A 25,090-nucleotide genomic window follows, 5' to 3' on the forward strand; every position below is an offset into this window, starting at 1 on the left:
AGAGATGTCATTTGGAAATTTTTACTCATTTTCGCCGCATACTGAGCAATACTCCAATTCATTTTCCCCGCGTACTTTCAGTGTAGAAGCATTTATAATTCTGTGCAGCCAATAAGACGTAAACTTCGCAGAGGAAAATCAGTATTTTGTCAGTAAAATTTTCACGTATGGCATCTCCTCTTAGAGAAAAAGATTTTCTTGTATTTAATAAAATTTCTTTCATCGAAACAATTTTGTCTTTTAAAAGGGCGCAAACAAACGAATGTTTGATTCAACAAACGATATTTAGTTTTTCAAACGATAAATATCTTTACCGTCAAATAACATATTTCTCCCGTATTTTCACACAAACATCATAATGATTGTCACGAGCAATAAATTATTTCAAAGAAATAATACTATGTTAGAGAAATATTAAACAACTTTGTATTTCGATGAATCAATATTTATTTAATATATGATCAAATAAATGTTTTCTCTTGAAAACGAAATATTTCATCTGAATAATATTGTTTTTTCTATCAAGCAACAATGGTTTATTTTAACGAAACAACATTTTCATGCCAACCAAATGATATTTGATATTAAATTACATTATTTACATTAAGTAAACCCAAGTCAAACAAACGTGTAACTAAATCCAGGAAAATCCTTCTCTCCGCGTAAAAGCGTCAGAGTAGCACCAAAAAAATTCAATTCAAACGTCGAGAGCGGCGAGCAACGAGAAATTGCGGACAAGACGTGTGTCCCCTCTCTCGTTCCCTCGTGCGAAGGATCCCTCCGTTATCTTCGGGACGCGAGAGTGTAAATGGCATTTACGTAACTCACGATTGTCACTGCGCGCGCGGTTTCGCACGTTTTGGGATTCGCGGTTATTTATACGCGCGAACCGCGGTCTCCTCCGATAAACATCGCGCGTAAACTGGAGGCCCGGCTTTTCGAAAAATTTCGCTAACGACGCCGATAATGGGCGTTCTCGGGCTGACGCGCTGCGTGTTCGGTCCTCATTGTTGCGAGAACGTCTTTCGACCGGACAAAGATCGCCGTGATCGTCTGAGCCAGAGGCCGGCTCACAACGGCAGACCGGGGTGTTAAAAATAAAGGGCTATGTAAGGACATCTTGACTCGTTGCACCCTTCTTTCTCATCGTATTCCGCAGGCTCCTCCGTCCTGCCGGCTATTTTTTTCTCATTCGATAATCACACGACGACGCGACGGTGTACTTGCATGCGCGCTCGCGCGTGTATGTCTGTGTATGTTGCGATCCATAGGTGTCTCCCTAAATACCGTCCACGTGTCGTTGTTACCTTTACCTGTCGCCGGCTGCGCGCTGTCCAAATCGATAACGCCGTAACTCAGAGCTCGCACTCCGCCGATTGACCGCGCCGTAATGGTTTGGCGGTTCACAGCGTGTGTGTGTGTCTTTGTGCCCCCGAACTCGTGTTCGGCGCGCACAAGCGGCAAAAAACACGGTCGCTTCCTTTTAAAATTCATCGACGTGCTGCGTCATACAGTCCAGCGGCGGTGAGGCTACGGTGGTTTTTTTCTCTCCCAATGAATTACGCAACGCGCATATGTCCGATGGCGAAATTTGGCCTGTTGGGTAACTTGAATTAATATCGCACCGAGAGAAATTATAGTTATTTTCAACTTCGACTACACTCTTTTAATCACAAAAATTGCAGCAGCGATGTACGCGTAATATTATTATCGCTGAAACTACGGTAATAATACTGATTAAAAAAATGGCTCATCCCAGATTATAATTCATCCACCATGATGGTCATAATTAGAAATATTTTTCTCTCAGTGCAGTTTAATAATCGTTACCCGAAACTTGTCTCAAATGACACGCCGAGATCTGAATTGACACGAGTTCCTCCGCGACATCGCGATTACAAATACAACGCGACGTGAATCGTATAATCCAAATGAGAAACTCAGATCTCTAATTATAAACTCAGTTGAATGTCTCGTTTCAAGTTACGACTATTAATATGGGCTTTGGTGTTTTAGTGATTCTCAGAAGATGAATCTTCCTGTCGGTTGCCGAATGCGTTCTGAAATTCGTCAGGGTAAAAGTGCTCTACGATTCTCCACTGCCACTGCACGTGGAAAAACAGGGCTGTTTGTTTGAACCTGTTGTTTGTTTGACGATGAACAAACCAAAACGCGTTTTGGTTGAAGGAAACGGAATTTTATTTTTAATTCTTATTTTTGTATCGTTATACTTTATCTAGCAAATTGCCCGGAATAAATAAAGTTATCATTATTATTATTAATTTCTGATCGTAAAAACCGAATTTAATTCACAAGAACCGAGAACTCTGTTTCCTTCGATCAAAACGCGCTGTGATTTGTTCATTATCAGATGCCTTAGGTAAAAAGTTCGACCGAACTTTTTTTCCACGTGACAAAGGTGTATTGTTTTAAACAAGAGGAATCAGTATTTGAATACTCCTCCTTCCTCCGTTTGCTTGCGAGACGCAATATTAAACGCGGCACGCGGATAATCTGCAATAGCATACGTGAAGCCACGCGATTATTTCCGACGTTAACGCAAAGGAGCGCCATAGTGACACGCTGCAAAGGTCAAATAGTTACGTTTAATAGCGAATATGTAATGCGGAGGTACGCGGAAGTAGACGCGGAATATTATTATACGCTTCATCCGCCGACATATCCCGTCGTCGCCGAAGGCTCGTCGATCGTCAACCGGGACGCATAACGTGCGTTCGCACCGCGTCGCACGCGCGCGAGGAGGAAATGGGCCCCGATGAATCGATCGTGCAAAAATGCCGCGTCGAAAGTCTCTGTCGCGCGCGCCTCCGTTATATTCAGGTTTTCGAAGCACGTTTTCGGGGGAATTAACCCCGAACTCGATCGATCACGCGACCCATCGGAACTTCATCTTGAGTCGGTATGTTTTGGGATGTTCGTACCAGGTAAAAAAGTTCCCGTCAAACTTTAGGAGCACCTATTAAACAAACAAAACAGCTTTTACGAAAATGGAGCTAAAAGTCATTCGTTTCGAAGACAAGATTTTTCGTCTACAGTGTTACTCCTGCATCGTCAAAGTCGGAGGTACACGTTGGAATAAAAACCCTGTGTAATTACGAGGGACATGTCGAGGTTAGCACCTCGAATTTGGAGGTGGTACGTGATAATTCCTCGAAATTCGAGCTACTAACCTCGAAGTGTCCCTCGTAATTATGTAGGCTTTTTATTTTAACGTGTACTTCCAACTTGGGTGATACGCGGTTAATAGTGCATGAACCGATAACAAAAAATAACGAACTGTATCTCTCTCTCTCTCTCCTTTTCAATAAACGTAACAAATAATTAAAAAAATATCATTTTTTCAACTTTTTCGTGGAAGGAAACCGAAGGAAAAAAAAAACATTTGTTCACATTTTTCGCGGAAAGAAACTAAAAAGGATCACAGAAAAATAGAAAAAAAAAGTTTTTTAACCATTAACCTTTAAAACTATAATAATAAATATAATAAATATTAATAAACATGAGTTCAAAAATCATTCGTTTTTAAATTATACATTCATCAAGTGAAAAATAATATTCTTACATCTTCAAAACAAGTTTTTTGGCCCATTTTTATTCAGATTATTTTGTGTGTTTCGATGAGTACTACGTAATACGGAAGTTTGGCGCCAACTTTTTTCAACGTTTCGTATATATGTTTGTGTGTGTGTGTGTGTGCGCGTGTGTCGCCCGTATATTTGCACACGCGCATTATATCTCTACTCTCTCTTTCCTTCTCGGGAATAATTTCACGGACAGAAAATATTATGATGAAAGAAATGATGAATTCCTCGATTGTGGCAGCTCGTACTCTGCGTACCGCCTCATTTCCACGTACGTTGCACGCACATGCGTTATCTACTACATATTCTGTTTATTATCGAATACACATAAATATATATATATATATACGCATGTTATATACCGTTCTACGTAATTAAGCATTTGCAACTCTTTTACAGATAAGTCGAGCGGAGAAAAAACAACGGCATTTGACGTAAGTAGAAAAAAAGATCATTAGCTGATTAAATAATAATTTTTGTCGTTGTCGAGACATTTTTTCAAGAGGAGACGTGAACATCGCGCAATTTAATTAGCCCGAACACCCTGCTGGAAATTTCACGCATTTTTTGAGCAGTTACTCGGCAATTTATTAACTTCTCTTTAGTAACTGAGAAGTAAAATTACTTGGGGATCTCAATCAAGATGTAACGTTTTTCCTGAAGTTCCTGCGCACAAAAGATACGCAAAATTTAAACCTTGAAATTTACTGAACGAGAACAGAACAATAAATGAACAAAAAAACTATTTGATTAATAAGTAAGCCTGCTATTCATGAAATGGGCAATTTTGCTTTGGAAGTGTTCCTGAATAAAACTCTTAATCAACTTCTCGTCCATTTTCTACGCAGTATTCTCATAACTAATGAGAATACATTAGTACTAGACGATAACTGCGTCACCATCTAAAAAACTGCATAAATTTCCACCAGAGCCGCGTTGCGATCTCAATTTTACATCGTGTATCGCATGTCCGTGTCCGTAATGTCTTTAATATAATTTTAATCTAACGCGACCGACATAACTTTAACGTAACGCAATTTTTATGTCCCGTAATAAGCTAATTATCCATAAAGTGTTCCATCTTTCCACATATATACGTGTTCTTTGCGCACTCTATCTCGAACGTAACGTAACTTTCATTCCGAATAAATGTACTTTTCGAAAGAAAGTATCGGCGGAGAGGCGTGTCGCTCCGATTCACAAAGTGCCGCTGAATCTCTCATGGTCCTTTAATTCTTTCCCATTAACGTTGTTCCGCTTTCGCGTCGCGGATCCGCGTATTACGCGTACGCCGTTAATCGCGATCGCTACATTCTTACATCGCAATTACGTCCGCGAGTGGCCGGCCCGTTAAATTTTAAGCAGCGCCTGAATTTAAACGTCAACGCGCCGCGGACCGAAATTAGCGTTTCCCCGAATAGGAAAAAAGGGATCGTGTGCGGAATAAATCATACCTCGCGAGATTGCCGCGTTCACTGGAAGCGAATCAATAGCGAATTATATCGGCTCCCTCTAATTTTCTATTTACGGCCGGTCTCGCACCAGGTGTGTACTCGCGTCGGTGGCGTTGTGTTTACTTGCGGAATCACTTCTATTTTTGTAGACCCGGCCCCAGTCAATTTGCCCGTCATCGGTGATCAGCGCGCTCGCGAAGCTCCCGAACGCGCGGTCGGGGAAGGCGAAATTCGCGGAGGAAAAAACGGCTCGTCGAATTCCGAGCGGCTCGCACGGCTCGGTCCACGAGACGAATCGGCGAGAAACGAAAAGTCATTACGAATCATTATCTCGGGAGTATCACGGTTCACGGTTCGTGTCAGGGATGCAGCCGAGCGCGCACAGTCTCGCGAGAGAACAGCGGCAAAAACAACGGCGTTCACAAACACCATTATCAGTTAATGATTCACTCGAATGACTCCGAGTGACTTCGTCAGGGAGGAAAGGGAGGGGGACAGCTTTTTCTTTGTGCACTTATACACACCGGCGTTGAGTATCAACGGACAATACATTCGGCGATACGTGGACGCGCGTTATTCGGTCTTGCGTAACGCTGGTCTCGCGGTGTCTCGTCGGTTGAAGCTTTCGTGCCCGAAGTGTTGTATACAATTTAGTATTATAGTCGAACCGTATCTGGTAATAATAATTAGAGCGATGTGTAACCGCGATACAACGCCAGCCGAGACGCACGTTGGACGCGTCGTGAGTGATACATCGACGATTATTTTTGCAGAGCTCAGTAGTGCAACATGGCATCACAGGTGGCAAGGCCCCCGTGGGGGTATCGAGAAACAAATCGGAACGGGAAAGAAAGATCGGCCATCGGAGAGTGGGTGTGGGTGGTGAAATCACGTATAAGAAGGTACGTTAAGAGATTCTAACGGACGGTTTCATCCTTGGAGCCTTCCGCCACGCGAATGAAGTTGCAGGCTGTCTCGCCGAGTGAAGCTCGCTAATAGTGCACGGAAGATAACGAACTCAGTTCCTACCGACTGAATGGGGGCCTGGGGCAGCGATCACGTGATTTTTCCTTACACACGGGGAAAATATTGCGGTGAAAATTGACACGAGATCTTGCGACGCTGAACCGTACCAGAATTATGACTAAAGTTATCACGTGCGTTGTAATCTTTAGTGATGTGTACTCAGGAAATACATCATTAAAGTTAGCGACACACGTCATGATATCAGTTATAATTCCAGTACAGTCCAGCATTACAAAAGTTTGTGGTAATTTTTATTACAATTTTTATTAATATTTTTCCCGTGTAGGACGGAAACGTGAAAAGTGAACGTTTTCAAATAGTTTCAAATTAGAAAATGTCCACTTTTCACGAGTTCACGTTAGAGTACGAGATTCGCGACCTCTAGCATGAACTCGTGAACGGTGGAAATGTTTTAATTTGAAAGTATTTAAAAATCTTCACGTTTCCGCTCTAATGAGCAATTACGTGATCGTCCAGATGAAGACTCGGTGACAGGAAATGAAAACTCGGTGACGGAAAATATCTCTGTTATTACAACTGAGAGAACATTCGTGTGAACATTCGGCTGCGTTTAAACTCGGCTGGGACACCCGGGAGCAATTGACGCAGAATAGAAACTTCCTACAGGAATTTCTCCGTTCGTACAGCCGAGTTTTCGCCCGGTCCCCAGGCAACGGAAAATTCAATTATATCGACGGAACTGTTTCATCTGTGTGACTTCATCGCTCGAACGAGACCTTCCCAATGAGTTAATATGTGTTGCTTAATCTGGCTTCCGAGTTAGCATCGCGTCTCTCGGAATGGATTCGTTTCCGACGTTTCGCGAACATTTCAGTTCGCTTCTTCACGGAGAGGAACGAAATTAGTTCTCTAAATTCCTGGTCGTTCCTCTCTTCGAAGAAGTGAACTGAAATGTTGGCGAAACGCCGGGAATAAATGCGTGAGGAACATGTGGCGCTAACTCGCGGAAACCGAATGAAATCGAATTTCTCCACATATTGCAAGAGCCGAATAAAATATCAGATTAAACATACGTTCTTTTGTGTCGCACGCAGATCCAAACCACACAGATCATGGGATCGATCCAGTTGGGCATACAGCACGCGGTCGGTGGTCTTGCGAGCAAGCCCGAGCGCGACTTGTTGATGCAGGACTTCATGACAGTGGAGACAACGAACTTTCCCAGCGAGGGATCGAATCACACTCCGGCCCACCACTTCTCGGAGTTCAAATTTAAGAACTACGCGCCCATTGCATTTCGTTACTTTAGGGATCTCTTTGGCATTCAACCGGACGACTTTTTGGTGAGAGAGAGAGAAAGAGAGAGAGAGAGGAAACGGGCTCAGTAAGAGCTCCGTCAGAGAGATCTTTCTCAGCCCGTGAATATTGTTACATGCCTGTCGCTGTGTGTGAGGTTTTTGTGTGCTAATGGCGAAATTTCTCCACGCTTGCGATATAGATGTCGATGTGTAGCGCGCCGCTGCGTGAGTTGTCGAATCCTGGCGCTAGTGGGAGTATCTTTTATCTAACGGAGGACGATGAATTTATCATAAAGACTGTACAACACAAAGAAGGCGAGTTTTTACAGACTCTACTTCCAGGATATTACATGGTACGTGTTCCCACGAGAGCTCAATTAGAATACGCGTTGCTACTTCGCACACTTCGGATAATGCCGTCTTCGATAACGTCGAACTCCCTTGTTCTTCTTCTTCCGCAGAATCTGAATCAGAATCCAAGAACATTGTTGCCAAAGTTTTTTGGATTGTATTGCTATCGGTGTAATAGTAAGAATGTTAGGTTAGTGGCTATGAATAATCTTCTACCCTCGTCCGTAAAATTGCATCAAAAGTATGATCTGAAAGGATCGACGTACAAGAGAAAGGTTTGTAATATTACGATATACAGGGTGTCCCAGACCAACGGAGACAAATCTCGTGAGGGCGTAGAACGAATTGAGGTGAATAAAAAGTCCTCTGCCATTTTTCAAACAACACGTAAGATTTCAAGTTATTAATTATTGAAAATGGCCATGTATAGAGGCTTCTTTAATTAATAATTCGAGAATTCGTTCTCAATTTGTCCCCTCACGCTTTACGAAGTTTGTCCTATTGGTCCAGAACACCCAGTATATAATTTTTCTTCGACACGTGCAACTTCACGATATCGCGTTGATAATCGCGATTGAAAATTGCAGGCATCGAAATCAGAGCGCTCGAAGTCTTCTCCGACGTACAAAGACCTGGATTTCATCGAACACCATCCCGAGGGGATCTTTCTAGAAGCCGATACGTACGGCGCGCTGGTGAAAACTATTCAGCGCGATTGTCGCGTGTTGGAGAGTTTCAAAATCATGGATTACTCGCTGCTCGTCGGGATTCACAATCTCGACCAGGCCGCGAAGGAAAAAGCTGTGAGTGATCGTGTAAAATGCGTGTCTCTCCCCCTTCGTTATCACGCCAGATATCGACGATAATGTTTATATTATGCATCTTGCATTGTGCTATACATTGCAGCAAGAACAAAGATTATCGGCGAGCGCCGATGAGGAAGGGGAAGGCGAAAGTGGCGGATTCATTCACGTCGAGAGGGAAAAAGAGAGGGAGGACAGAATAGGCGCCGCCGCTTTGAATCGATCACGCAGTATAAACCGTCAAAGGTTGGTTGCTCATAGTACCGCGATGGAGAGTATTCAGGCTGAAAGCGAGCCGATAGACGAAGAGGATGATGTACCGTAAGTATCGTATTTTATACGGCCTGCTCGTACCTGCGTCGAGAGATGTGTCGTTCGATTAGAATAAATCTCACATTTATACGTTTCTCATTCTCACCCTCTCTTCCCCTGCCCTCCTCCCTCCCCTCCCATCTCTTTCTCGGTTTGCCCCAACAGTTCAGGCGGCATTCCTGCCAGGAACGCACGTGGTGAACGTCTCTTATTATTCCTTGGCATTATCGACATTCTGCAGAGCTACAGGCTGAAGAAAAAGCTCGAACATACGTGGAAATCAATGATACACGACGGAGTAAGTAAGATATACATATATGTATATATACATAGGCTCGAATTCTTCTTCGTTCGAATTCAGTTTCTTTCTCTCTTTCCTTCTTTCCGTTTCTCTCTCTCTCAACTTTTGTCGACGTCGACCAATGTCGCCAGTGATATAGAAAGAGCGTTTCTCGCTTTCGCAGGATACCGTATCGGTTCACCGACCAGGATTTTACGCGCAACGCTTTCAAGACTTTATGGCCAAGACAGTATTCAAGAAAATACCGTCACGTAAGTACCATCCGAATCAACCTGTCCTAGCAGCTTTGACCACAAGGTTAACACTCAGCAAAGCTCACTAATTCGTGAGTGAATTCACGCTCACTCACCTACCGGTAGCCATTGTCTTCTGGTTGATCACGCCAACTCGTCACATCTTAAAAAAAAAGAAAAGAGAGAAAAAAAACGAATGAAAAGAGATAATCGACTTTTTCGCAAAAGTATAAGACAGGAAAGAGATATAAAAACTCGAACTAGGTTAGCTAGTCATTAGAAATATTTTAATTATGGAGTAGTGAAATTTACAAACCGCCCCCGTCCCTTCTTTTGTTAACGATAATGATATCGGTATTGTGATTCAACCATACGCAATGCTATCGAATATATATATATATTTACGTACACGTATAACTTCTATTGACGCTTTTGAGACATATTTCAAAGACTCAATGCAAGAGAGAAACGGGAGTAGAGTGAAATTAGTTTGTTTTAAGTGATGAAGCTCAAAAACCGGTACTTAGAATATCTATTGTCATATTGTTATCATTACCGTGTAATTAGTAAGGTACTTATATATTGTTATTTAAGGGTCATATTCCAATCATCATATAGAGCAGTAAGCCCGTAAGCTAGAGATATATATTTTTCAGCCTTCTCGTTACAATTTACTACGGAACGTGTGACTCGTCCATTCGATTTTACTTGTACATACATACATATATATATATATATATACATATTCCTTTGGCTGATGAGTGACGAATTATATTCGTTAACGAGTCGGTATCGATGAGAGCCTAAACGTTAGCTTTCAAAAGTATCTAATAATTCATCAATCGTACGTATTATCAGGGGATCGATGCCGATGCGATTCCAAATCTGAATGAATTCCCTCATCTAGTTATACTCATCACACGTCTTGAAAATGTTGAAAGCGTTAGACGAGCGACTCGAATTTTGTCCTTTGCAAATTTTATCGCAGACAGAGATTTTTAGCCGTCCAGAGAAAATATTCTAACGATTACGAATAGTGTTTTAAGATACTTGAGTGACTGCAGAGAATGCGACGAGAGTATTTCATGCGGATATCCGAAAAAACAAAAAAAAAGTATCCAGACGTTCGCATCGATCTCTTATGGTTGTATTGAAAAAGAAAAGAAGAAAAGAAAACTTTATTGCTCTGTCAGTGCCTTGTATAGTTTAACGAAGTATCATCGCAAATCGGAACTGCGCGGCCGTGCTTTATCGACTTCAATCAAAGAACAAAGTAAAAAGGAAGAATACGCGAAGCTTCAATTCAACATAATTCAATTCGATCCGACGCAGAATTTTTTGGATATCTGCATTCGTTTCAGGATCAGTGAATAAGAGACATCTTGGGTTTATGAGTGTCAGTTGATCATTTTTGGGTTTTGTTTTGGTGTAACTAATTGCTAACACAATACACGTATTGTATGTAACTTTTTTTTTTCATTTCTTTTTGTTTATTTTATTTTACTTTTTTTATGTTCCTTAACGAGATTTGGTTTTGCCAATCCAGCCTCATTGCGCATTTCATATTTTCCTCCGCACAAATTTTGGTTTCGATATATATTTTTAGTATTCACGGGAAAAGATTAGAGAAAATGATCGATCACTGGTGTCCACAAGTATAGCTGAGTATTTTTTCTATAATCGATATCACACTGTCGCGGCAACTGTCCATCGGCGTTTTCGCGGACTTATATGTTAGACTTCATCCCGCAAGCCATATTTCGGACTTAGAAATACGTGTCTAGTCTCGATAGCGGTATCTCGCTGGATATTGCACGTACGATGACGCAATTAAAGATCCGTTGCCTGCTGCCATATTGACTTTTTCTCTCTCTCTCTCTCTCTCGGTCTAGTTTATAGCGTAGATTAATACGTACGCACTTGTTAATACACGAATCGTCATGATCTAATTTCTATGAATTGAATTTTTGATCGATAATATCATGCATAGAGCAAAGTTCCGTGAGAGAGCCCCCCCGCTTTTTACCATAGGGAGTAAATGACTTTCAAGGGGAAAGGTTTCGATTTTACCAATGCGCCAAAGCAATCATTGATCTTTTCGTCCATTAGAGCATATTGGTAGAAAAGGTATAGTAGAACGCACGAAATGTACATCCTTACACGTGAGCACGCACACACACACACACATATATATATATACATACACACGTTACACACGCACATCGAAGTGGTTCGAATTGATAAAACTGCCTGTAGAAAGCAGAACAAAAGAGTGCCAAAACAGTTTCCTCTATAGAGAGGCTCTTGAAATCGATTTCGTGCGAGCTACATACCTGCATAGAGAGGAATCTTTGCGATGTAAATATTGTGGGATATATATGTATATATATCAAATATACATATATATATATATATACATACATACATACATACATACATACATATATATATTTTTGGCAACAGTAGCAAGTAGGACCGCGCGTGGGTGTACGATTAATTTGAGGACGAGTGCGAGAGTGTGCGAGAGCGAGAATTTACCGGTAGAGAAGTAGATCTTTTTTTATTGTGAAAATATTCAGCTATCGACTGAACGTGGGCACCATTGTACATATTTATATATTTTGCAATAAACATTTTCGCTGTTTACAACTTCATTTCATTTATAAGCCCACCCGAGAACACTTACTTATAACCCACTGTTACTGTACTACTATTACTACTACTACTACTACTACTAACTAACCACCACCACCGATACCACTATACTATACTACCATCACTGCTACTACTACTACTACTACTGTCACGGCATAACCAATACCACTGTACTACCATTACTACCTAATCTATTACTATATACTGCTATTACTACTACAATTACTGTATCAATCATTACTACTACTACCGTCACGTGTACTGTCATACATTATATATCGACATCGTTCCTCTAACTACAAACTCACACCGCCCCATCTTTACTCATAACGATTAAGTTTCTCGCACCATCTTCGCGTTTACACTTTGTGTATTGTCTCAACATTGTATCATGCGATGTGTTTGTTGTTGTGTTACGTACGTTTGCGTTTCGTTGAGATCACCCGTCACCTGTACTCGCCGGTGTAATCTTAATCAGTAGATTAATACAGACCTGACAGCGCGCGCGCGCGCGCCGACCCAGAGAAAGCACCCGGCGAAAAGTCGTCGCGGTATAATCGGTAGTTTCCTTGGTTTTCCTTAATTGGACACAACGACGTTTGCCCAACCAACGGCTCGCGATTGGCGCGAGCCGCGCGGGATCTTCGATCTAGTAGTGTAACGAGATTTGATTTCGAACGAAGGTATAGTTGAGCGATTCGCGGTATCCACGACCGATACACGGACGAATCCCCGGATGGACAGGAGGGGAAATCGCTTCGGAGTCGCTTTGTGTTTCAAACTTTGACACGTTTCGGAAAATTAGATGTACCCTTGGCTTTATCTTTAATGTCTATCTATTCTCGGCAGTCCCTATGATTTTGTCGTTCGTCTCGATATAATCCGGTATACATGATCACATATTATATGCGGAGTTGGTTAAATGTTGATGTTTCTGTGTCCCGTGCACTTCTTTCCGTGTCGACCCCCAATGACCTCATCTGACCTGCTACTACTACTACTACTACCGATCGAAACTCGAAAATCGAATACCAAAAGTGGACCTGCCTGAGATTAAGGGGAATCACCGCAAATTCCGTAACCTCGTCACCAGCTACATAGGTAACTCTGTCTATGTGTGCGTCCATCTGTCCATTTTTGTGCGAATGTATGTACGTTTGTTCTTTCTCTCTCTCTCTCTTTCTCTCTCTTACTTTCTGTTCATACGATCCTGTTTGCCTGTGTTGCATACGCATATATATATATATATATANATATATATATATATATATATGCGTATATATATATATATATCTTTTCACGAATGATCCGTTTCTCACGCTCTGTTCCTCGACTCTGCTCAATGCGCGGATTTGTCTCGCCTCTGCCGACCGTCACGAACTTTGCGAAGAAAACGCGCGTAGAGAGAATGTCCGCATCGAGACCTCCCGGCAGTAAGAGAGCTTGAGATCCGAATGATCGATGATGCCTCCGAGTGATCACGGAAATGTTTGCGCAAGCAAATTCACGATAGATGCTTTTCTTTGCATGCGGCACTCGCGAGGACAAGCTGTCGATTATCCCGCGGAACGCGACGCCGGAATTTCTACGCCGAATTTCCGATCGTTTGATACTCTTCGTTATTCCGCTCGTAAAACGTCCAGGTCAGATCAAGTGACGCGTTTGCGTGCGTGAGCTTTTGAGAAATTTTGAGAAATTTGTCGAGTACAGACCTCTCGAATCGTGTTTGCGACGCGCAGCAGACGCGAATTCAAGCGGCGGAATCGCACGGAAACCTCTCGGATATCATCCTCGTCGCGAGTGCACTTCTCTTCTTCTACCTACATTCTCTCTCCCTCTCTCTATCTCTGTCGCTTCTGCAACCATTGCCTGTGAATGTTGTGAGCCTGATACGTGTAATATCTGTCGTTTTTTTTTTTTCTTTCTTTTCCTTCTTCATCACTCTTCACACACTTCTCTGTTCTTTCTCGCCACACACGTTCTCGCTCAGACACAGATCTCGCAACGAATCCGAGAATCTCTCTCTCTTTTTTCTTCTCACTTTTTCTCTCTCTCTCTTTTTCTCTCTCCTTCATGAGACCTCTTCGACTTCATTTCCCCGATATTCTAGAACGCGAAACTCTCTTCACTCTTCCACACACAGTGTATCTTCTCGCGATAGATAACGTCTCGCCGGTCGAACCGACGAGATGAACCTCGGTGTTACAAACCAAAAACACGCGTTCACCCCCCTTACTCCTCTGGAAACATCCCTCCAATAGCATAATGTATTCACCGAACTTCTCTATACAAACTCACGTGCAACCCTTTCGAAAAGTCCCCCCCCCCCCCCCCCCNAAAGCCCCCCCCCCCCCCCCTCGTCACATCCGATATACCGTGCAGCAATTAGTTTAGCCTAGACATACCCTGTAATCACGGCACGGACCGATAAACTAATCGATCACGAACCGAACCGTTTGTGCAATTTCTTACGAGATGTTTTTTTTTTTTCTTTACTATACATATACATATAAATATATGCATAAAATACATATTTCTACAGAAGCCAGCACATTTCTTATGTACGTATGTACTTCTTTATGTGATACTAATTATACTCAGGCATGCGGATTATGAGAGTGTAGTACACGAGCGACGATATCGTTGATCGTAAAGGAAAAAGGAAGGAAGGAATAGAAAGCAAAGACTAGAGCTGCCGCTGGACAGCAAGCGAGAGAGCCGTGAATATCGTCGGCTTGGCCACGTCTGTATCTGTCCATACGTATAATGTTTGTTAGACACTCTGCGTATATCTAATTTATACGCTACCTGATTTATGCGATTAGTATCTAATTACGATGATTGACGTATATGCGGAGATATTGGCGCGATAGTGTTTGGCGTGCCGTCAAATGGGCATAGTAGAGAATAGAGCAGTATCGTAGAACCGAGAGAAGACGGCGTTTAGACGTGCGTTTAGTCGTGGCAGACAGTGCTGTAGCGAGATTTCCATCGTTTTCGGGGAAAGTTCCGGGGAAAATCCGTGCGAGAACTTGGGAGATCGAATTGTAATTGGAAGCATGGCCGCTCGATGGAGATTTACTTAATTTTGGGACTTAAGCTCCGACCGAGGGCGATTCGGGGAAAAACATGGGAATCTTGTCGCGATATATCCGGCAAATGTGGCGATCGCTTCTTCCGATCGCGGAAGAGAGAAGCGATTTCCACGATTTCCGGGAAAATTGAACGATCATCGGTAGACCGACTCGCGTCATCTTGCATTAACGACCTTCATGCATTAACGAAGCTCGTTTTGGTGACTCTTGTCTTGTTTGGTTTCAAAGATAAGACGCGATCCCACTGATCCTTGCTACAGTACTGATGTCAGCTTCTGTAGCGTAACACACTTGAACTTCCCATTATATATATAGGCGTATACTTGACATAGTTAATTTCCAAATCGGGCCTTGAGGAATAATTCGGTGTTTTTTTTTTTTTTATATCTTCCTTCCGACGACCTGCGCGCGAGATATTGTAGCGCCGTACGTTTTGTGTTGCAGCCTTGAAACATTCCCCGTCGAAGAGGAAAAGCATCACCAGACCGCTGAGGCCGTTGGACGGTGACTTCGACTCGACCGGTGAGTGTATTGAGTTCCGACCCGAGCCGTTCGCGGTTCCACTCTCGATTCTCTCGCCGTTTTACTCGACAGTTCTTTGCGCTTGTTTTATGATATATATCACGAATGAGACGAGTTGGTCGGTTTTCGGAACGTCGCCGACGATGAACCGCGTGAACACTCTTATTGTCTCCTACACTTAAATGATTACTTAAGTGGCCGATAAGAGAAATATTGGATTGTTCGACAAGTTTGTAGGGATTTTCGCGAAGAGTTCAAGGTCGCTACTTTTACAGTTTGGCATACTCAGTAATGTATTGTCCGGTTTTTCCGGTGATCTGCCACAAAAAAAAAGACGAAAGAATTAAAGTCGTGCCTAACTATGTGTGAAAGAATCGGCTTTGAATATTTCGTAAAAATTTCTACGAATTTATCGAACAATTTAATATTTGACATTTAGCAATTTTAACGTTCAGCGAAAGCTACACGCTGAATAACGATAGTGAAATCAGTAGTTATGTTCGAGAATAGATTTTCCTCTCTCGCGCATTCACCGCCAATTAGAGAGACTTTAGACGTTCCCGCGGGAAACGCGCGAGCTCCGCTTCCGAAAATCGTGGCCGAGGATCCCGAACGAAACGTTCTTTCACGGTTCTATTATTGGCTTTGCGCTGGATTTCACGTATGTAGCCGGGCACAGCGATCAGTGCAGTAAATTTAGTTGCGGCATACCCATGTTACTCGCTTCCAAAGCATTCACGACGGTACCGATGTTGTGCGAAGACGCGAAGGACTCCAGGTGAAGTCAAGCCCATCCCCGAATCCTCCTCCTCGTCCCTCGTCTCTCCACGCTCCCTCCCAACTGTGAATACTGTGCGTGTACGAAACGTATGTATGTCCATTGTGTGATCCCTAACTGTTCGGTAAACCTTAATACGTGTTGTTATGAAGGTGCACGTTGACGACCGAAATGGCATCCGACTTCGAGCGTTTTTTTTTCCTCACTCGCTCGTTTCTTCTTCATTTGTGAGTGGAAATTTTTTCAAAATTTGTCCACTTTCAAATTTTACACTTTAGAGATTTAAAGCTTTCAGTTTAAAATTTCCATTCGCGAGTGAATAAAATTTTTACTGAAAAACTTGGAATTTTAAATTTAATTTCACCTATCACAGAGATAAGTTTGTACATATATAAATGCACATATCCGGGAACGCATTCGAACAGTAGACTTTGTACACAGGGAAAAAGATTTCTTTGGATTTAATAATATTTCGTTAATTGAAACTAATTTGTCTTTTGGAATAGAGCAATCAAACGAACATCTGATTCAACAAACAGGATTGTTTGGTTTCTCAAACAATAAATACCTTTAATTCAGATAACATATTTCTTTTATATCTTCATCCAAACATTACAATAGTCGTAAGTCATAAGCAGTAAATTATTTGAAAGAAGTAACACTATGTTGGAAAAATATTCAAGAGTTTCTTTGTTTCTGTGAAACGATATTTAGTATGTTTTTTTTTTCCTCTAAGTAATACCGTTTTTTTTTTCTTTCAAACAATATAGTTTACTCTAGTGAGACATTTTTCATTCAAACAAAATAATATTCGATGTTAAATTATGTTGTTTATATCAAACAAACCCAAGTCGGGCAAAATAATATACTAAATCCAAAGAAACCTTTCCCTCTATGTAGACGACGAGAAATTCGGTGTACATATCACACGAAGGAGGAGTCTCTTCACGTTGTACATAATTGAGAACGATTTGTCTGCCTGATGGAAACTCTATATATCTCTCACGAGCACCTGGCGAAGTGAGATTTTCCGCGAGTCTCTGCACCTCGAGAGCCCCCCGTCGTCACACACCCCCGATCCTCGCCCGCTCGCCCTCGTGTCCCTGTAATTAATCCGCTCACTGATCGGCGCGATCGCGCCCCCGTGTAATACAGCTTCGTATCGTGAATGTCAGTATAAAGTGTTGCTCCACCGCCCCATTTTTCACACGAACAAGTCCCCGCTGCTCGAATCCCCCGGTTCTGCTGACTCTTTCGGCCAACGACGCGACAGAGAAACTCGAGCTGCGCGACTTCGGCAAAGGGTTCGCTTTCGTCGTGCTTCGCCCACGCTGCAAATTGAGAACGCTTAGAAGAACGCAGCGAACGTCGAGCCTTTGAAGCGTAAAAAGCAGGCTCCGAATTCGCGATCACGACGCGAGTCGAGTGACCTTCGACTCCCCGTGGACGTTCGAAAACGATCGTCCAGTCAGACCGACCGACGACGTCTTCGCGCGTCTGTTTCGCGCTCGAAGATCGAACTCGTCGCGATCGCGGCTTTGAGCCCTGCGACTACGAAGGGATCTCGCGGCGACGAAAACGACACACGAGACGAGATCTCACGCTTGATTTACGCGCTTCTGGCACTGAATGGCTTTCGCCTACAAGAACACCCGCAGGGGAAGGTCCGCCGATGAGTTTCTCTGTCCGATCGAGAGCTGGACACGCGTGGCAATACGGTAATGGTACATGGTGTTGTATGGTGGTTTAGCGGTGGCGGCAACTGGAGGTTCGACAATGCATGCTACATCACCCACGAAAGCCGGTGAGTTTCTCATACGATCACTTTATATGTTTCTCTCGTGTTACGTCATAGACTTCTCTCTGTCTCCTCGTTGCCATGTGTAAAAAGTTTCCCGTGATCGCGACGTCGCGATGTCTACCGTTGTATTCCGAAACGCTCGCGTGTCACGCTCGGAAAATGCGTGCTTCCTTCGCTCAAGAAAAGAGAAAGAAAATGTACGACGAACTGTGGAGAAGAGTTATTATTACATCACGCTATTTCCTTTGTTGAGTCTAGCTAAGATTTAAAAAACAAAGTGAGAAAATAGTCGACGAATTACGAATCATGTTTACCATTGTTTGCTTAACTAAAAGCGCAAATTGATAATTTCTCGAGCGGGCTGTGCAACGTAAATTCGAGGTACGTCCGTGAATTGAGAAAATTGCGAGAAAGAGGAGATGATGTTTCATACTATAATCGCATCTCGTTGTGTCTGCGACAACCTTGGAGAAGAATAGTTTCACGTGCTGGGCACCGATTCACATTACGCGCGAATCATCTCCGCGAGATTACTCTATCCCCCTCTCTCTCTCTCTTAATCGCGATCATATAGCCCGCGTTACTTACTTAAAATTTGCACCGTCCGATCGCTGAGTCGCGAGGGACCGTCGGGAACGGCCGAGCAAGCGAGCAAGCAAGCAAAGAAAGAATCAACGTTGCACGGTTCCCCACGGAAATCATTCGACTTCTTCTCATCCAGCTTCTCTGTTTCTCTCTTTGCCTGCCTATACTCTGTCCCCCTCTACCACCCCGCCATCATCGCGACGCTGCACGCGCGACTGCTCACCCCCCGACCGACGGAAAACCTCCGTGACGACCTCGACGCCCGGCAGCAGTTAGCCCACCCGATCCTGCGACCACGAACACGGCGGTCTCGAGCGGCTCGGTGCCGATCGCCACCTCGACACCGGTTAACCTTGCCGCCGGTCCGCTGAGCCCACCCCCGTTGACCTTGGCCGCCGGTCCGCATCGTGACGAGCATCCGCCGGGGGTCACCGCCGCCCCCACGGTCAAGGTCACGAGTTACCCGGCCGTGCTGAAGGGCAGGAGCGCGGCCAGTCCGCCGAATCCGAACCTGGTGCCGTCTGGCAAGGTGCCACCGCCGGTGCCGCCGCGCGGCACCGGCTCCTCGAGGGCCGCGAGGTCCTCCGAGGAGCACCGCGCGGCAGCCTCGACCACGTCGTCGGTGACTTCCAGCCGAGGTGATGAAGCAGCCATTATCACGAGATACCGCTTGCATGAGTGCAGTTCGTGCAACAACCACCCGCACCACCATCACCACCTGCTCCCACTCACTTCTGACCGTTCCACCCGCGCCTCTGTTTCTACCACCGCTAACGATGTGACCTTCTCTACTGTCATTGCCGCTACTTCTAACAAAGCTACCACCGCGACCACTACTACTACTACTACTATTACTACTATTACTACTACTACTATCTCGAACGCGTTGCATGCCCTCCGACACCACCTTGCGCCGACACCCGAAACACACCGCGTCACCACGTCACATCGCGGCGTTTCCCGCCAAGACGTCGGCAGCGGTCGATTGGTGGAGCCCGTGCGAGACTGGCGTGATAGACGAGAATTCTACGAGGACGACGAGTTCGTCAGCGTGGAGAAGGTCGAGGGTGCCTACTTCATCAAGACCAGCCCGCATCCTTTTAGACCGGACCGGGGAATTTACCGGTCCGATCGCTCCAAGGGACGACCCGGAGAAGCTGAAGAAGTCGGAAGTCGCGATGCCTCGAGGAAAGATAAAGGAGGAAGAGCTGGCGCCAAGATGGATCACCTGGCGAAGTTCACGTACTTCTTGAATCCAGGCTCGCGAGCCGACTTGATGAATTACAGGATGTCGCGAAAAGACAAGAAGCACTCCGAGACTTACTACGAGAGGGTGAAGAGGAAGCAGAAGGATCTCGGGACGTCCATCGCGACGGTCACGACGTCGCAGCGTCGAAAGTCGACGGAGGACGCGAAGAACGAGCCTGCCGAGGCAAGGCGCAGGATCAGACTCGCGACGACGAAGGACAGTGTTTTGCTGCGAAAAATCCGAGAGAAATCCAGGAGGAAGAAACGGCTCGCGCCGAAACCGTCGTCGAAGAAACGAGGCTCTGGTGCTCTCGGTGTGAGAAATTCCCCTGAAGAAAGGAAGGCGGAAGAAAGGACGGAGGAAAGCGAGAAGCTTCCTCTGGAAACGAGTCCTCAGAATGTCAAAAGTTCTCGAGGCGAGAGACAGCCGACGACTAAACGTGAGCAAACTTCTTCGAGAGCCGATCGTTCCGTTGCGAGCAATAATTACGTCGATGAAAGGAAGAAGAACGTTTCCAAGAGCGGTAACGAAGGAAACAAAAGAGGCGGCTTCCAGGGAATCTTTCCGAAAAGCTATCGCGACGAGGGGAAGAATGAGGAAGACGAAATAGTTCGCGAACGAATCAGTAAATTCAACCGACAGACTGGTGAAAAATTGGAGAAGCGACACGAGAGCAACGAGCAAGCTAAGTCGAAGCAAGCTAAGAGAGATCACGAAAACAAGATGAATTCAGATAAATCGCCGAGCAGAAGCGGCAACAGCGACGTGAGGTCCCTCGTTTCGGAAAAGGTGAAGAATTTCGAGAGCTTCCGAACGAACGTGAGAGACGAAGCGAAGGAATCACGACGACAAGACGTGCGACCGTACAATTCGGAGCACGTCGCCGCCGGCTTCGAACAAAAGTTCACTTTGCCGGCCGCAGAGGCCAAGTCGGTTCGTCAGGAGGAAAGCGGGATCGGATCGAGAACGGAGACGTCGAGTGTCGATCCCAATCGCGAAGGGCGAGCCTTCAAGTCGCTCTCGAGCGGCCACTGCAACGATCCGCCGCTCGGTCCTCGAGAATTCGGGTCGCTCCTGCCGAACGTCTCGTTTCTGCACACTTATCGGAAGACGCGGTCGTTCACGTAGAGATACCCGTCGGTCACGAGTAGCGCGTCTCGAGTTTCCAGTGTTCACTTCGGATCGTCGCAGAAGCGAGCAACATAGATAAAGACCGTCGAGAAACGCCTTAAAAAGAATTGACGATTCACGAGAGAAAACTTCGATGATATCGAGCCGATAAAGATTTTTGCTCGTCTACCGGGAAAACGGATAACGATAACGTATGCGATTTGTTTGCGAGCTCGTGAACTTATAAGGAAGAACTACTATTTATCTATCTATCTACTTATAAGGAAGAACCGCAGCTTCCACCCGCAATAGACGCTTGTCGCGTAGAACGTGTCTTTCTTCTCTCTCTCTCTCTCTCTTTCCGCCTTTCTTTTTCTTGCTCTTCCTATCACCGCTGCATGATAACGCGCGGACACGCGTCCTCACGATTATAATTTCCTGCGTATCATCATACGATCTCATACGTCAGATTACGAGATGATATTTCCGACGGTGTTTGTGTCACGGAAGTCACCTTTATTATTAAGTGCGTTGTCGCGATATCGTCGGGGAACATCGTGGAGGATAAACTGTATCGGCTTACAGACAATCTTTCCGAGCTCTCGGACACGCTCGCGACATTTTTAGTAAGATCCGCTCGACTCTGTCGATTTTCAGATATCGACGAGGTATCGTTTATGTATGCAATTGTAAATCGCAATCTCGAATTCCACTTATTGTGTCGTCAAACGACCATCGTTTAGAACTCGTCCAAATAGAACTTGTCTATTAGAAAACTCTGTTAGAGAGCTAGTTTCGTTAGAAATTGCATGCGTAGAGAATTGCTTCTTGCTGCGCAGAAAAACGCCAATGGGTAAACGTAGCGTGTCACGAGGCGAAACTTCGCTCTCACGTTGTCACACATACACACACACACACACACCCTCGGAACCGAATCGATGCTCCTCCACGATCCTTTTGACCGATTTAATTCGCGTAATTAGTTTGTCCGTTTAGCTGATTTCACTGTCTCTTAGTTTGTTGTTAATCCTACTGTACAAAGATCAAATTATCCCGAAGAGTTTCTATTTGTGTAAACTGCCTGTTGATGATCTGTCTCGATGTTAGTGTGATGTGCGTCCACGTCGATGTGCAATGTAAAGAGACGTTCAATGTGAAGATACGTGTGTAATCATGTCGTGATAACGTATCAATGTATGCGTGTGGATGAGGGTGTGCTTGTCGTCGAGTTTGGAACTCGACGAATCCTACATTCCCCAGCTAAATAGTTCGATCACTATCGCGTAGACACGCAGGTAGACGATGTAATTGAGTTCACGAGATGATCGTTTTCGCTAGTTCGAACGTAAATGCGTTGTATTAGTTGCCACGAGAGGGTCGTTGGAATTTCCGGCATTCTTAAAAAAGAGCTGCATGCGATGTAAAATTCGTATTTATCGTAACATAAGAGTTATCGATTTTGCGCTGTTGGTTTGCCTGCTGCTTGAAAAATGCTAATACGTAATTCTGTTCGGAATAATTCCTTTCTCTAGTTGTGTGCGTGTATAACTACGCGCTTAGAAACTCTGTATAGCAATCTTTACCCGTGTAAATATTAATAGTTGTTTACCTTAAGCCTCGACAACCATGTATATATTTATACATAGGCAAGAGGGTTGCCTATCACTTACTGAGTTGGAGTGGTTTGCTGCCTTCGTGCTAAAAGAAAATCCCGCAACAATTGAAAAACGATCAAGTCCATACGCGAGGTGCTTCAAAGTTCCCGTCGACCTGACCTTCGAATCCGCACGAACGTGCGGAGCTCACGGGGAGTTATTACTTTTGAGTTGAACTATCTCGCGTATCAGCAAGATCGCGGATCAAAATCGTCTCTTTTCTTTGAATCAAAAATTCAATGATACTCGAGCTCTCAATCAGTCCAAAAATCAACTCGACCGATCGATTTAATTAATCAACCGGTATATTTTCACTTCTACCGTATACCGTGCGGAACATTCAAATTTGGCAACTTCTCTCGAAAAATGCAAGGAGACTCGTCAGTCTCTCGATTCGACTTACTTAACCAAGTAAAAAAAAGGATGGGAAACGTTACTCAGGTGACCGTGATTTTTTCACGTGAGTGTACTTCCGCGCCAAAAACGAGCCCTTAATCGCCGGCCCCGATCCTCCGCCGCAACACTCCACCGCCCTCGCCTATTGCTACATCTTGGCGCTCGATACGCGCCCTCGTACGTTAATTAGGGCTAATTGTAGCGCGCTTTTTGTAGGTGGCACCCTTCCTTCCACCTGCTCCACCCCGCCCCCGCCCTTTGACGATGCAGTCCGCTCGAATGACCAAACCCTGGCTTCCGGTGGTCACCTTCAGCAAGGCGGCGCGACCACCATCCTCGCGAGCAGCCTGACCTCTGCTCATTCCAAACAAAACAAGGTCGTTCATCACGTTACACTCACCAAGGCGTACCATCACGACACCGTAAGGTGAGTACTGCTCGTCGCGAGAGTGATTCTCGTTGACGATTGAATTGAGATACCACGACTCTCAACCGGTAACGTGAATTTAAGAGAGCGATTACAAAAACACGTTTATATAAAGTAGCCAAGAAAATAATTAATTCGTGCGAGCGTGATTATTTTTTTCGCTTTCATTTTTTTTTTTTTTTTCGTAGCAAGAAAGCGGGATACCTTTGAAAGGGATATCTTGGCGTTACTGTTTGACGGTCAGACAACGTCGTAATCGATAACCTACGTCTAAATGACTTTACACCCGCGAATCTTTCGTTGACGTTATACTTTAATCTGAACCTGACATATGTTATATTTCTTACGCTTACCCTCACGCACACACTTTTGCACGCATCTAAACGAAAACGTGTTCGCTTTATCACGGCAACTTCAGGAAAAGGAAAATGTTAGTATTTACAATCGCACACATATATATATATATGTAGTCTCTGTATACCCACGTCGTGCCGACCCCGGGCTAGCCCGTATTAAATCGCGAATGAAATCCATCCAGCATATCGGACGTGCATTTGGAAAGCAGCGGTAGCGGCAGCGGCAGCGGCGGCAGGGAAACCAAGTCGTCGTTGAGCGTCGAGAGCGGCGGTAGCAGCCGCGGTGGCGGCGGTCTCACGTGGACACCGCCGGCCGGAAGCGCCGAGGGCTCGACACCCACGTGGACCGAAGGCACGCCGTCCTTCACCGAGAGCTCCAGCAGCGGCGACATCGGTAAGTTGCTGTACGCGCTCAACATCTACTATGGCACGTGAAGACTATCGCCGCCGTGCCGAAAACCAGAGGACGGGCGATGTGCGGCCGACGAATCGATGTTCGGAGGGAGGGGGCGATCGTGAACCTCCCCTTCCGTCGTAAACTCGTGAAAAGTGGACGTTTCCAAACGCTTTCGAGTTCGAAAAGTTTCGGACGATTTTAAAAGGCGTCCGAGCCGAAATTTCGACGCTACTTTGACGCTCTTAAGGATAGTTCGCGTCTACTTAGACGGCCCATAGACTAATAAAAATCTACTTGGAACTTTTCATTCTACATATTGAATTTTAATGCTACCTTCATCATCCTAGTTTAACGCTAAAACAGCGAAAAGGGAAATTTAAGATATCAGGGTCAAAGTAAGGATTGTATTATATTATTAAAATTGAAATTGGATCTATTTTACTATCTTAGCTCCTACTATGTTGTAGAATTAAAGGTTTAACGTAAGGCCAAAATTTCGACTCGGGCATATACTTGGCCTAGAAGAGGTTACAGCCGATGCATGGGCGATCATTTTATTTGTTCACAGTGATCACATATCACCTTTAGTTGCAAATATCTCAGCTTCCAAGTAATCAATCGTTTTCTAACTTTACAGACGTGTGGATAGTATTTGCAATATACAGTTAAAATTTACAAAGATTCCTAAGAAAATGGTTTGATGGACCGACTGTTTTGAAAAAT

The 25,090-nt window shown here is 44.5% G+C and overlaps 1 protein-coding gene across 11 annotated transcripts in view; it reads left to right on the plus strand.

Annotated features, from left to right (window-relative positions):
- Positions 1-25,090, plus strand: part of LOC106741044 (phosphatidylinositol 4-phosphate 5-kinase type-1 alpha-like) — a 43,906-nt gene that overhangs the window by 5,762 nt on the left and 13,054 nt on the right. For 4 of the 11 annotated variants that reach the window (XM_014612612.1, XM_014612658.1, XM_014612674.1 and 1 more), the window contains exons 2-16: positions 4,002-4,036; positions 5,830-5,958; positions 7,138-7,386; positions 7,542-7,694; positions 7,803-7,967; positions 8,280-8,495; positions 8,599-8,816; positions 8,973-9,105; positions 9,272-9,359; positions 13,035-13,097; positions 15,536-15,613; positions 18,142-18,195; positions 19,047-19,415; positions 23,404-23,614; positions 24,153-24,364. In XM_014612612.1, the coding sequence (XP_014468098.1) occupies positions 4,002-4,036; positions 5,830-5,958; positions 7,138-7,386; positions 7,542-7,694; positions 7,803-7,967; positions 8,280-8,495; positions 8,599-8,816; positions 8,973-9,105; positions 9,272-9,359; positions 13,035-13,097; positions 15,536-15,613; positions 18,142-18,195; positions 19,047-19,415; positions 23,404-23,614; positions 24,153-24,364 (2,373 nt within the window). The remainder of the gene's footprint in view (positions 1-4,001; positions 4,037-5,829; positions 5,959-7,137; positions 7,387-7,541; positions 7,695-7,802; positions 7,968-8,279; positions 8,496-8,598; positions 8,817-8,972; positions 9,106-9,271; positions 9,360-13,034; positions 13,098-15,535; positions 15,614-18,141; positions 18,196-19,046; positions 19,416-23,403; positions 23,615-24,152; positions 24,365-25,090) is intronic. The other 7 variants (XM_014612622.1, XM_014612665.1, XM_014612651.1 and 4 more) reach the window with 6 other exon arrangements.

Source organism: Dinoponera quadriceps, unplaced genomic scaffold (assembly GCF_001313825.1).
Source record: "Dinoponera quadriceps isolate SergipeBrazil2010 unplaced genomic scaffold, ASM131382v1 scaffold71, whole genome shotgun sequence".
NCBI lineage: Eukaryota > Metazoa > Arthropoda > Insecta > Hymenoptera > Formicidae > Dinoponera > Dinoponera quadriceps.